Raw genomic sequence first — 14,041 nt, 5'->3', positions numbered from 1 at the left:
GGACTTGCCAATGAAGGACCACTTCAAAACAGCCTGAGGTCTTAGGACTAGATGGTTTAAAGGAAAGGATGCATATTCCCAAAAGCTAAATTTGTTTATGGTTCAATGCTTCTTTATTGTCACATTTGCACTGAACAATGAAATTCTTGCACCTGTTGCTCTATTTTGGCAACATTTACCAAAGAAAAAGTCCAAAGTCCTGCTCTGTCGCCCTTGAGGTTTTAATGCACGCCAAAGGAACAGAAGTAGGCCTTTCTGCCCATTGAGTCTACTCCGCCGTTTCCCTCTCAACCCCATTCTCCTGCCTTCTCCCCATAACCATTGACATCCTCACTATTGTAATAACACTACTGTATTACATTTGCTCAGCTGGAAACCAAAATACACATTTGCTTTTTAAAATCAATTTTATTAACTACTCCTATTTAAGTCTTTTGTAAATTTCAATATAGGTACCCCAAGGCTTACGAATTTTCATTGGGAAGACAACTGAATAGACTTACAAGCCAGAGAGAGCAAGATGTTTTCAACCGGTTTATTGCTCTGTCTTTGAGCAGTGCTAAGCATCAGGTAAAATTGACGTTAATGCTTGGGGATCTGGCCGTGCCTTTAAAAATCTGTTTTGCGATAAATGTAGATTATTTTGGCACAATTTGAAGGTATAAACCGTATTGTATTGTATTGTAGCTGATGATCATGGCTCCTTAGAATTAAAATTACTTGTAAGTGAAACGATCCGTGTTTTTAATCTGATCTCATTGCATCATAGAAACTAATACTGCCCTTTTTAAAAAGATATTGCTTTTGAGAATTTGCCGTAGAAGAAGACATGTGCTTGGTTTACCATAAGCATTTCTGTGGCTTCTATGGAAAGTACTGCTACACCTTCCAAAGCTGCAATAGGTTTGCACAGTTGTTTATCTTTTTAATAAGGGTCCTATTTCATGTCACTTTTTTTATTGGTACTTTTAACTTTTAGAGATACAGTGCGGAAACACTCCCTTCAACCCACCAAGTCCGCGCCAACCAGCGATCATCCCGTACACTAACACTATCCTACACGCTCGGGACAATTTACAATTTTACCAAAGCCAATTAACCTACAAACCTGTACGCCTTTGGCGTGTGGGAGGAAACACAAGCGGTTATGGGGAAAACGTACAAACTCCGTAAAGACAACACCTGTAGTTAGGAACAAACACGGGTTTCTGCCACTGTATGGCAGCAACTCTACCGCAGCACCACTGTACTGCCCTTGTCACATAAATGTTACATAGATGGAAATATTTCTTAACTGTTCACTTCTCTCATTCACCCTTGCTCTCTGACATCTACACAGGTACACTGGGTAATATGTCAGCGTCTGACCTCAAATTTGACCCAGTATCACCCTGCAGGACAATTTGGAGGAGGAATTGAAGTTTATACATTTTTTGCAATCGGAGTGTAAACTTAGATTGAAATGATGTGGGTTGTTGCAGAGGAATCCTTTTTTTTTTCCCATACGGAGATCCCTTTGTAACTGACTTGATGCTACAACTGAACGCCACTTAAACTCCAACTTTACAAACTCTAGTTTTCTTGCTTCATCAGAAGTAATTAGTCTTGCTGTCCTCCCAAGGACTTTCCAATTATGAAATTTATTGGGGACGTATCTTCCACCCCATCCCCCACTTTCAGTCTGAAGAAGGGTCCCAACCCGAAATGTCACCCATCCTTTTTCTCCAGAGATGTTGCCTGACCTGCTGAGTTACTCCAGCACTTTGTGTCTTTCCCTGTGGCTATGTCTGTTTCTAGTACCAAAATGTGTTGCTTGTAAATGATGGTGGCACCCTTCACCCTGCCAGGAGAAGGAAGGACTTGCACTTTCTTCCTTGCTCTAACAGTGTAAACATTTTAAACACCTAAATGCCACATCTTGATTTCCCTTGTATTTCCTTTGACCAAACTGCGAACTGCACTCTGGGTCTTCATTCTTCCCCACCAGTGGTGCCCCACTAATGTGTGGGTTAAAGTTGCAAAATCCAGGTATCGGGGCAGATAATGTGGGTTGGGAGTGAGTAGTGCATTGTCCTAGCTGCAGTCTTAAAAGTGCACGTCTTGTCTGGCCCTTGAAATGGGAATAAATTCTAATTGCTAACTGCACACTGACAGCACAGGAGGTCAGGATTGAACCCAGGTCTCTGGATCTGAGATGGTTGCACTTTGAGAGGAATTATTATGCTGTTTAGGTTGCCTGGGGATAGGCTATCAAAATGCCTCAGTAACATGAAGGGCCTTTGATTTTGTTCAGTTTGTTTAGCCTCGTCATACAACATAGAAATAGGTCCTTTGGCCCAACTTGCCCACACCGACCATCATGTCCCATCAACACTAGTCTCGTCTGCGTGAGTTTGGCCCATATCCCTCTAATCTTGTTCTATCCATGTACCTGACTAATTGTTTTTTAAACGTGACAGTCCCTGCCTTAACTACCTCCTCTGGCAGCTTATTCCTTACACACACATACTTTTGTGTGAAAAGGTTTCCCCTCAGATTCCTATTAAAACTTTGCCATTTCACCGTAAACATATGTCCTCTGGTTCTTGATTCCCCCAATTTGGGCAAGAGACTCTGTGCGTCTACCTGATCTATTTCTCTCATGGTTTTATACACCTCTATAAGATCATCCCTCATCCTCATGCACTCGAGCCTGCTCAACCACTCCCTATAGCTCAGACCCTGGCAACATCCCTGTAAATCTTCTCTGTACCCTTTCCAATTCGATAACATCTTTCCTAACACATTGCCCAGAACTGAACACAATACTCTAAATGCGGCCTCATATATCTGCAACATATCCTCCCAACTTCTATACTCAATGCTCTGACTGATGAAGCCCGATTTACCAAAAGCTTTTTTGACCACCTTATCTATCTGTGATGTCACCTTCAAGGAACTATGTATTTGCACTCCTATTGTCATCTGTAATCAGGGTTATAGAGGGGAAGATGAATATGGTTCTTCCTCTCTATAGCTGTCAATTGACTTGCTGGAGGAGCATTAGAAGGGCTCATAATGCTTTACAGTTGTCTTTGCATACAATGTTTTTACTTTTGTAAGTACAAGGTCATTTAAGTTTGGGGCCTATGGAATCATGTACCAGAAAAGTCAATGACTTTGGGGGAAGAAATTAAAAATCATTTTATTAACTCCTAATTAACCTTCACTATTTTAGTTATTAACAGATTCTGACACATCGTTATTGCTGAGTCTCAATCACCCACAGCCTAACGTTCGAAGATTTGCCATGGAGCACTTAAAGGAGATCATTAAAACCTCTCAGGTAATGCAAGGTTTACTAACTCCTGTTCAGCCATACTATCAGCATCCCAGCCTCTGAATCAGCAGCTCGTGGTTCATGTTGCGTGGCACAAAAATGTTGGTTTAATACTTCACTGAAGAGAGCTGCATTGTGAGGTGAAGCATTGAACAGAGATGCTGGAGCTGAGATGTTGTACTACCAAGCGCATTACTGTGGTGCCCATTTTCGGTTGCTTAAGATTAAGATATTAAAATGCCTCGGTCAATAGTTGACAGAGAATATCTTGATTTTAAACCCTTGATTTTAGTTCAACATGTGTAGAATGGAACTGCAGATGCTGGTTTATACCGAAGATAGACACAAAATGCTGGTGTAACTTGGAGAGTCAGGATGCAGCCCTGGAGAAAAGGTAGAGGTAACGTTTCAGTCTGAAGAAGGGTTCCGAGCCGAAACATCACCTATTCCTTTTCCCCAGTTGCTGCCTGACCCGCTGAGTTACTCCAGCATTTTGTGTCTTTTTGATTTTAATTTAGTTTGTTTTTCTGAGTTATAGGTGTGTTTTGAGATGTTTGAGTTTTCTCTCACCAGTGAATGTAAATGATCCCACGGCACTCTTTGAAAGGAGAGAAAGGACGATATCCTTGATTTCCTGCCCACTTGAAAACGACTTAATTGTCAGTATAACGATTGGGAATGTCCTACAAGTTAAATTAAAGACACTTAAAAGAAATGCAGAGCGTTTGGGAAGGGATGGGTTTCCACTTCATTTTTTAATCACATTTCATCTTGAGACTTTTAAACTTTGGAGATAGAGCGCAGAAACAGGCACTAAAGCCCACCGAGCCCGCGCCAACCAGCAATTCCCTCGTACACTAGCACTATCCTACACACTAGGGACCATTTACAATTTTACCAAAGAGAATTAACCTACAAACCTGTCTATTTGGAGTGTGGGAGGAAACTGGAGCATCCGGAGAAAACGCACATGGTCACAAGGAGAGCGTACAAACTCCTGATCCTAGTCAGGATTGAACCCAGGTCTCTGGTGCTGTAAGGCAGTAACTCTACCGCTGTACTATTGTACTCTTTTGTGTACCGCTGCGTTATGTACATTATTCATGTATGTTTTCACAGTACCTGTATGTCATGATTAGAGGGTGTAGCTCAATTTCCTTTCTTTTAAAAAAGAAAGGGTCTTTTTTTAAATAATCTTTGCGAAATATGTGGAGGCTTCAGGGCAGGTTTTGCAAAAAATTCACAAATTCTTCCAGCAATAGGTGATTTAAGTGAAGTGGATAGACGGGAGATGCTGGAGTTATTCTCCTTAGAACAGATGAGATTGGGATGTTATCTGATAGCGATATTTATAATCTTGAATGATATGGTTTGCAAATGTAGAGAGAAAGTGCTCCTATCGACAGCAGTCAAGAACAAAGATATAATTTTTTACACAGTCAATGCACTGTCAGAGTAGTATTGGAGGCAATTTTCAGGGCTAATTGGAGTGGAGTACTGGGTGGATTGCTCTTACATGGAAATGGGAGTTAGAACGACTAGCCAAACAGACTCCTCTGCTGTAAGCATACTATCATGATCTTTCATAATTGAAATTTAATCTCCCTAAATCCTGCTTCATTTAAGTAATGTGGTTTTATAATTTGTAAACCCAAGAGAAGAAATTGGCAAAATTTCTGTTAATTATTTTTGCATTTTGTTTGCACACCAATAATGGATTTCATAATAAGCTTGTTTTTCAGGCAGCAGCTCAATAGTGGTGTCAGCATATTAAAGGTTGTCAAATGTATTACCATAGACATTGGATTATTACTGATGGTCACCAGCTATTTGATTATGGAATTATTAATCTGTAAACTTCTTTTAAAGGAGGGATATGATAATACTTTTCTGAAGGAAAGTATTTTGGAAAGGATAAAAGATGACAGTCCAGAAGTAGTTCTTGCTGCTCTACAAGCCCTGAAGGTGAGTTGAGTATCTGTTCCGGTAACTGCTTACTATTTTGAGATACAGCAATAAACAGGGCTTTTGGGCCTTGCATCCCCTGTGAGCTATCCTCTAGTTGGTCACCTTCTTGCCTACTACACCACCTTGTACACAAGGGGGGGATCTTATAGAAACTTACAAAATTCTTCGGGGGTTGGCCAGGCTAGATCCAGGAAGATTGTTCCCAATGTTGGGGAAGTCCAGGACAAGGGGTCACAGTTTAAGGATAAAGGGGAAATCCTTTAGGACCGAGATGAGAAAAACATTTTTCACGCAGAGAGTGGTGAGTCTCTGGAACTCTCTGCCACAGAAGGTAGTTGAGGCCAATTCATTGGCTATATTTAAGAGGGAGTTAGATGTGGCCCTTGTGGCTAAAGGGACCAGGGGGTATGGAGAGAAGGCAGGTACAGGATACTGAGTTGGATGATCAGCCATGATCATATTGAATGGCGGTGCAGGCTCGAAGGGCCGAATGGCCTACTTCTGCACCTATTTTCTAGGTTTCAATGTAAGATGTTAAACTTTGGTGTACCTGCTTTTCTAAAGGAGACCACTTCACTCCTTGGTAAAACAGTAGGGGAATTGTTCCTGACGTTCTACCCATTATTTAACTCAATGGTTCAATAGTTCTTTATTGTCATGCGTGCGCAGCATGGTGACATCCTTTTACACAATCCACAGATGCACACTTGGCATATTTTTACGCTGTTTACAAAGCAAAATAAAAACTCCACATAACTCCAATGCTCATCATTTTGGGTCATCTAGCAGAATGAATGTTATTTTAAACTTGGATGGGAGTAAAACGTCATCAACAGAAGTCAGTTGTATTAAACACTTGTTTATGTCTCAGAAGAATTTCCATTTCTGAAGATAACTTGCCTCAATGCAAATGAGCATTTGACAAATTAACTTGCAGAGTATATACAAATTATATTTCTGGTGCAACACTTCAAAGTGCTGTTCTTTATTGTTGGTGCAAAATAAACTTGGACTCATACACAATTTACTTCAGAGATACAGCGTGGAAACAAGCCCTTCTGCCCGCCGAGTCCACACCGACCAGCAATCACCCGTACACTAGTTCTATCCTAAACACTGGGGACAATGTATGGAAGCCAATTAACCTACAAACCTGTACATCTTTGGAGTGTGGGAGGCAATCGGTGCACCCGGAGAAAACCCACGCGGTCACATGGGGAACGTACAAACACTATACAGACAGCACCCGTCGTCAGGATCCAACCCGGATCGCTGCCGCTGTAAGGCAGCAGCTCTGCCGCTACGCCACAGTGCAGCCCAAAAGGGTACAGATACCCTTTGCTTAATTGTTCACAGTTAATAACAGTAATTCAAAAACAACTACTTTTGTCATTCAGACCACCTCGAGCAGAATTTCAACACCAATGATTCATTACCAATCAACTTTGGTTGATAATGGCAGCTGTAGTCCAATGCTTCTGTCTAATGAAGAGCTAAGATCTTGCATAATAGAGAATTCACTATACCGTAGGATTAAACGCAATTTTTCTCTTTTCCTAGGCTTTCTCGAGCCAGCTTGGTCAAGAAGAGACAGTTTCATCTCTTCTGTCACTGCTTCAACGTGCCGACCTTTCTGAGAATGAATACTGGTGGGTATAATTCTAGGGACAAGGGTGTTTGGTTTAAATAGTGTATAGATTATTAAAATATTTAAAAATAATGAGATTTTATACTTCTCGCTCTTTTCAACTTTTTAGTCATTAGAGATACAGCACGTAAAAGGTCCTTCAGCCCATCGAGTCTATGCTGATCACCAATCACCCATATACTAGCACTATCCTGCACACAAGGGAAAATTTACAATTGTATGTCAGAAACTACTGTTTCCGCTTGAAATAAGCATCAATTGAATCCTATAAATTGTCTCATAGCTGCTTGAAATCATGTGGGTTTAGTTTAGCGATACAGTGCGGAAACAGGCCCGTCGGCTCACTGAGTCTGTGCCGACCAGCTATCCCTGCAGACCAACACTATCCTGCACACTAGGAACAATTTACAATTTTACCAAAGTTTTTTGGTGTGGGAAAAAAAGGGAGCACCTGGAGAAAACCCACTTGGTCACAGGGAGAAACGTACAAACTCCATACAGACAGCACACACAGTCAGGATCGAACCCAGCAGCTTTACCACTACACCACTGTGCCACCCCAAACCGTTTTCTCCCCGTTGTGAAGGAACTGTCTGAATAAGTACATTTCAATAGATAATACGTACCACTAAGAAGGCTATTCATGTTTGCTCAGCTTTGACTGAGGATAATTGAACTTTGCTTTATCCCACCCTCATACTTCGCAACAGTCACAAAATATGGGCCAGGAGCTAAAACATGAATCCTATCTCCTCATCCCCACCACAGTGGTTCCTGTCACATTAACCCATTCTCTGCTGGTGATCTAATGAAAGCTTTGTGATGTACCTTATAAGTTTAGAGTGAGCATAAATAGATCTGTAATAGTTTAATTTATTGTCACGTGTACAGAGGTACAGTGAAAAGATTTTGTTGCATGCTAGCCAGTCAGCGGAAAGACAATGCATGATTATAACTGTGCCATCCACAGTGTACAGATAACGTTTCGTGCAAGATAAAATCCAGTAAAGTTTGATGAAAGGTAGTCCAAGCCAAGGATCTCCAATAGGGGAGGGGGGGGGGGCCTCAGGGCCACTCTAGTTGTTGATAGGATGGTTCAGTTGCCTGATAACAGCTGGGAAGAAACTGTCTCTGAATCTGGAATTGTGTGTTTTCACACTTCTGTACCTCCTGTCTGATGGGTGAGGAGAGAAGAGGTGACTGGGGTGAAACTCATCCTTTATTATGCTGCTGGCCTTGCCGAGGCAGCGTGAGGTGTCAATGGAAGGGAGGATGGTTTGTTGGTTGATCTGGGCAACGTCCACAATACCCAGTAATTTTTTGCGGTCGATGAAGTTGTTCCCAAACCAAGCTGTGATTCATCCCGATAAAAAGCTTTCTATGCTACATCTGCAGAGGTTTGTGAAAGTTGTTGGGGACATGCCAAACTTCCTAAGCCTTCTAAAGAAGCAGAGGCATTGGTAAGAGAGCTGTGAACTTCAAGTTGTTACATTTGGGAGGGATATGGTTGCAGCACTTTAACCTGATGCTGGACATTGGAGCGTTCAATGCAGTGAATGAATAGGACTTATAGGGCCTGTCCCACTGACTCGACATTTCAGCGACTGTCTTCGACCTTCAAGCTCGAGAGCACTAGCCTGAAAAACCTTGAGTTGGATCGAGTGTCAGCGATAATACCGCGAGCCGGATCGACCGTCCACACACACGCTCGCACACAAACACACACAGCATTTTTTAATGTGGAAAAAAATGCAGCGACCTAGCTGAGGCCTCGAGTATGCGGGGACTACTCTTGAGCATGAAGGGGAGTTACAAAGACCTCCTAGGACCTCACGTCGACCATGCTGCGAGTATGAGTCGAGGGCAAACTCTTCTAAACTCGCGAATTAGTTCGCCGCAGTGGGACAGGCCCTTTACAATGAACGACATGCTACACAAGATCGCCACCCGATGGGCAAAGAAGACATTGCATTTATTGTTAAACTGATTGGCATGAAGATGTTGCTTCATTGCCTTTCTAGAAATCACACAGATTTATTGTATGTGTTTTGCTTAAATATTAATTGCCATTTCAACTTCCTGCTCTGTAATTGCTCCTAGGTATGTTATTCTTGAAGAGGCAGTAAATTTTCTAAGCGTGGCAGATCTGCTTCAAGGGAATGAAAAGCTGACACAGCTGGTATGGATGGAACTGTTGCCTTACACGCTGCTGACCAACCCAGCAAAACAATCAGTTGAGCTGAAAATAACAAAGTTTATTGTTAATTCGGAGCTCTGCTCCATGAATCCACTGCTTCGCAACTGGCCTGCAGGTAAAAGTTGTCCCCTTGCCCTTAATTACCTCAAACAACTATCATTTTGAAACTATGAAATAATCATCTCAAACTTTTTGATCTGTGTTGAGGTATGATTGGGGATTTATTCCAGTCACACACTACAGAATGCCGATATTATTTGTAACATGGAGCAATTTTTTTTTCTGAAATACTGAAACTTGTTGCCAGGTATAATTTTAGTTTTAGTTTTGAGATACAGTGTGGAAACAGGCCCCTTTGGGCTACTGAGTCCCCGCCGACCAGCGATCTCCATACACTAACATCTCCGCACACTAATACTATCCGACACACACACACACTAGGGACAATGTACATTTTACTTACCAAATCAGAAGGAAACTGGACTGCCTGGAGAAAATCCACGCAGGTCACTGGAAGAACGTACAAACTCCGTACAGACAGCACCCGTAGTCAGGATCGAACCAGGGGCTCTGGCTCTGCAAGGCTGCGCCACCGTGCTGCCCTAATTATGTATAGTTGTTCAGTGCTCACGTCAGTATTGTGTACTTCATGACGAATGTGAGCGGCTGTATTCTTGAGCAGTAGATCATTTCATGCCTTCATTATGTCATCCCTTCAGGCCCCATTTGCATTCCAGTGCTTTGGTGTTTAAGCATCTCTGATTAAATATGCAGCTTGCAACATCCACAAGGGTATCCTATTAAGAATGAGAGCATTTTGTTTCATTGGGTCTTTCAACCCACATGTGAGGCTGGTTTAAGAAAGATACCTATCGGATCAAGGGGAGAGTGGCTAATTGATTCCAACATTATCTCTAAGCTGTGAAGTAATGGGTAATGTTTCAGGTTTGATTGCCTGTAAGGCTGTTACCTGTGGAGTTCCCTGGTGTTCAGTACTTAGTTGCTTTTCGTTTGTCTGGTGAGTTGAGCAAGAAATTGATGAACAGAGTTCCAGAGATAGAGTCATACAGCATGGAAACAGGCCCTTCAGCTCAACTTGTTAATGCTGACCAAGCTTCCCTATCTACACTAGTCCCACGTCCACATTTGGCCTATGAATCTCAAAATCTTTCCTATCCATGTACCTGACAAAATGCCTTTTAAATGTTATGATGGAGCATGGAAACAGATTGTTTTTATACACAGTGCAAGGGCAGTTGGGTCTCTGTCGCTGCATCCACCATTTGGAAGTGAGAATGAAGATTAAATGTTTTAGCTGGATTTTCTTAAGAGTACACATGATAAACTACATTATATCCTCTGCTTTTCTAATGGGTAAAATGGTCCACAGATCTGGAACTGCTATGTATATTTTAAGCTATTTGTTGTCCATTCATCCAGATCTATACATGTAATGGTATTTAAATGAGTAAATATACATGCTCCTGGGAATTGGTAATTTTATGGGTGATTGTATGGAGGATTTGCTCACTGCAAATTTCAATGTGTCCATTTACATATAGGTAAAATAGATTACTGATCTTTATATTTGCTTCACATGATTGAGGCGTTTTTCTTGCTTTTGTTACTACTTGTGCTTTGGCTCTGCTTGAAGCTAAACAACTTGTGTTAACAGTACTTGAAGAATTATTGGAGAGCTGTGACACGAGGGAAATTGTTGGCGAAGCAAACCAGAAAATGATTCAGCTCCTGGTGAATAACTTGTGCTCGATGGAGCCTTCTGAGCGGACTCAAATGGTGAGAGAAGTAACCCTTAAAAATAATCTTGGTGGTACAATGTGTAAAAACACAATTTTTACAGTGAAGAGTGAACATGTCTGTGAAAAATGTAAAGCGTAAGGCTCGTGGCTAATGCAAAGAAGTAATTACATGTGATATAATAGTTTAGTTTAGAGATACAGCATGGAAGCAGGCCCTTCGGCCCACCGAGTCCAAGCCAACCATGGATCACCCTTTCGTACTAGTTCTATGTTATCCCACATTCTCATTCACTCCCCACATATTGTGGGGCAATTTACAGAGGCCAATTAATCTACAAACCCACACATTTTTGGGATGTGGGAGAAAACCGGAAAGCTGCAGGTCTCCTTGTGACCTGCAGAAAACCCAAGCAGTCACAGGGAGAATGTGCAAACTCCACACAGACAGCACCTGAGATCAGGATTGAACCCGGGCCTCTGGCACTGTGAGGCAGCAGCTCTACCGGCAGCGGCACAGTAATATTGCAAGAGAGGTTTATGAATCTTGTACCTCACAACAATCTCGGATTGGGCATAGAAAATATTTATGTTTATGCAATGCATTTCTGATCAGAAAATAAAATAACCACCAATTTCATTGCCAACAAGGACACTTGTGTGACAAGCTTACAACCTGACTTAAAAAAAAAAAAGGTTACATTGACCAATGGTTAAAGAAAAACATCATTGTTTGAAGGGTCTGTTCATTTGCTGTACTGTTCCATGTTCTATGAAGCAACAAAGGTGATTTAAGTTCTAATGACTTCCTGATACTGAACAGATATTAAAAAAAAGGGAAAATTATCTTAGTGAGCAGTGATAATCACTTCTGAGAATTTTTACGATAATAATTGCTTTGATTGCAGATAAGGAACATTCTGCAAATCATCGAAAGGGAACCCTCAAACCTGAAGCAGAAGCTGACCTCTGTTGTACTGAGTTTTGCTTTGGTCCAGACCTTGGAGATGCAGACAAGTCCAGAAAATTTGCAACATGCTTTACAAATGTACGCTGTTCTGGAGATAAGACTGAAGAAACTAGTTGCAAAAAGCAAAGACAGGGTAAGAGTCTTTAATGTTTTGGGTGCTGTAGCTTTATAATATTTAAAACAGATGGTGGCAATAATTTATTCCTAAATTTAGTCTGAATTTTTTTAATGTTTTTTTCCTTGTTGGGCCAACCTTTGTGCCACAAGTTTCTTTGGAGCTTCTCCAGTTGGCTGTTGTAACAAAAAGTTGGTTAAAATCCATTTGTGCATTTTATCTAGGATTGCTGCAGGGTTGTTGCATCAATTTCCACTCCAGTGCAGTTCCATGTAAACCCTCCCAGATTAGGGGAATCATGAACCAATGCACATAGTCTTATGGTGAGAGGGAAAAGATTGCATATGAACCTGGGGGGTAACCGTTTTACTCAGAGGGCTATAAATCTGCTCTGTTCAACAAGCAAAAGATAGACTATTTGGTGTTTGTTTTGTTTCTCTTCGCTTCCCAATTTCCCTGGTATTTATAACATGACTGGTACGTTTTGACAGAATAATCGCTTGGACGCCCATTTGCTAAAAGGTGCAAGAATCTAAATTTAAGTGGCATCTCTCGTCAACTTCATTGGCATCAGTATCCTATGTCCTCACGAAAAGAGTTTGAAACCAACCAGATGTATGAAATTCATCCAAGGATATTTCGTCTATTTTTACTTGCAGCGCGGATCTAAGTTACTAAACAAATTGTCCTCACCAATTGTATCCCTTTTGTGGTACCCTCCAGAATCTTGTATTATAGAGTACATCTTTAGGTTTATAACATTAATCTTTCATTAATCCCAATCTTTTATGTGAAAATCTCTGACAGAGTGCAATTAAATTATTGGAATATGTATTATAGTGTAAAAAAAGCAGATACTGTTCCTGTTAACATATTTGAGCTAACCCCATTATTGTCACTTGGCACTAATTTACTCTAGAATACTTTTGAATATGTTTAGTTTAGTTGAGAGATACAACATGGAAACAATAGAAACAAGGAACTGCAGATGCAGGTTTATACCAAAGATAGACACAAAATGCTGGAGTAACTCAACGGGTCAGGCAGCATCTGCGAAGGAAACGGATGGGTGACGTTTAGGGTTTGGATCCTTCTTCTGACTTCTTCAGTCTGAAGAAGAGTCCCGACCCGAAACGTCATCCATCCTTTTTCTCCGAGATGCTGCCTGACCCGCTGAGTTACTCCAGCTCTGTGTCTATCATCAGCACGGAAACAGGCTTTTCGATCCATTGAGTCACAATCGATCATCCATTTACACTAGTTCTTTGTGATTCCACTTTCACATCCAATCCCTACACTAGGGGCAATTTACAGAGGCCAATTAACCTACAAACTCATGCGTCTTCTGCACGTGGGAGGAAACCGGAGCACCTAGAGGAAACCCACGAGGTCACAGGAAGAACGTAGAAACTCCATGGAGACTCCATCCGTGGACAGAATTGAACCCGGGTTTCTGGCACTGTAAGGCAGCTACTCAAACATTGTGCCACTGTGCCAAAAAATTCTGTTCATGTAAATGTACTTCACCTAGCAGCTGAAGACATTTTTGAATTGGATTTATAACCCTATTTCAACAAAAGGCTGTCTGAAAATTGAGGGATTTGTGTCTTTTTCTCTTTAGATGAATAACGATAGTATTCCAAGGGGAATCTTGGATGATTGATTCTAATCATACTCTGGACAGAAAATTTCCTACTCTTCATGGAAAAAATCAGTAGGTTGAAATTGTCAATATGAGCATAATCCTTTTACTCATTCAATATTACAGAACCCTTTGCAAAAGTGGCATCTTCATTCTATTGAAGGGAACATGGTACCGATAGATCTGGTGACTGAGTATGTGGAGAATATGAAGACTGACGATGGTGGGAGGATGGAAGCTGGATTTCTACTCATTTTGTTGCTGAGAAACTTAATCATGGCTTTCAAACCACCTGAATCGCTAAAAGGTGTGTGTGGTATTTTGTTTCAATGTAAACACTTTTACCATCACTGCATATTCAGATTTTAGGCAGGGGCATTTTGCAGGCCTTACTAATTTCTTAAAATATTAAAATGGAAACCCAT

The 14,041-nt window shown here is 41.2% G+C and overlaps 1 protein-coding gene across 3 annotated transcripts in view; it reads left to right on the top strand.

Moving 5' to 3' along the window:
- Window positions 1-14,041, top strand: part of heatr1 (HEAT repeat containing 1) — a 95,281-nt gene that overhangs the window by 39,606 nt on the left and 41,634 nt on the right. For all 3 annotated transcript variants that reach the window (XM_033025455.1, XM_033025457.1, XM_033025456.1), the window contains exons 11-18: window positions 453-570; window positions 3,218-3,325; window positions 5,189-5,284; window positions 6,848-6,936; window positions 9,036-9,247; window positions 10,808-10,929; window positions 11,798-11,992; window positions 13,743-13,923. In XM_033025455.1, the coding sequence (XP_032881346.1) occupies window positions 453-570; window positions 3,218-3,325; window positions 5,189-5,284; window positions 6,848-6,936; window positions 9,036-9,247; window positions 10,808-10,929; window positions 11,798-11,992; window positions 13,743-13,923 (1,121 nt within the window). The remainder of the gene's footprint in view (window positions 1-452; window positions 571-3,217; window positions 3,326-5,188; window positions 5,285-6,847; window positions 6,937-9,035; window positions 9,248-10,807; window positions 10,930-11,797; window positions 11,993-13,742; window positions 13,924-14,041) is intronic.

This window comes from Amblyraja radiata, chromosome 8 (genome assembly GCF_010909765.2).
Source record: "Amblyraja radiata isolate CabotCenter1 chromosome 8, sAmbRad1.1.pri, whole genome shotgun sequence".
NCBI lineage: Eukaryota > Metazoa > Chordata > Chondrichthyes > Rajiformes > Rajidae > Amblyraja > Amblyraja radiata.
The sequence above is the reverse complement of the archived record's forward strand: the minus strand, read 5'-3'. Positions and strand labels throughout refer to the sequence as shown.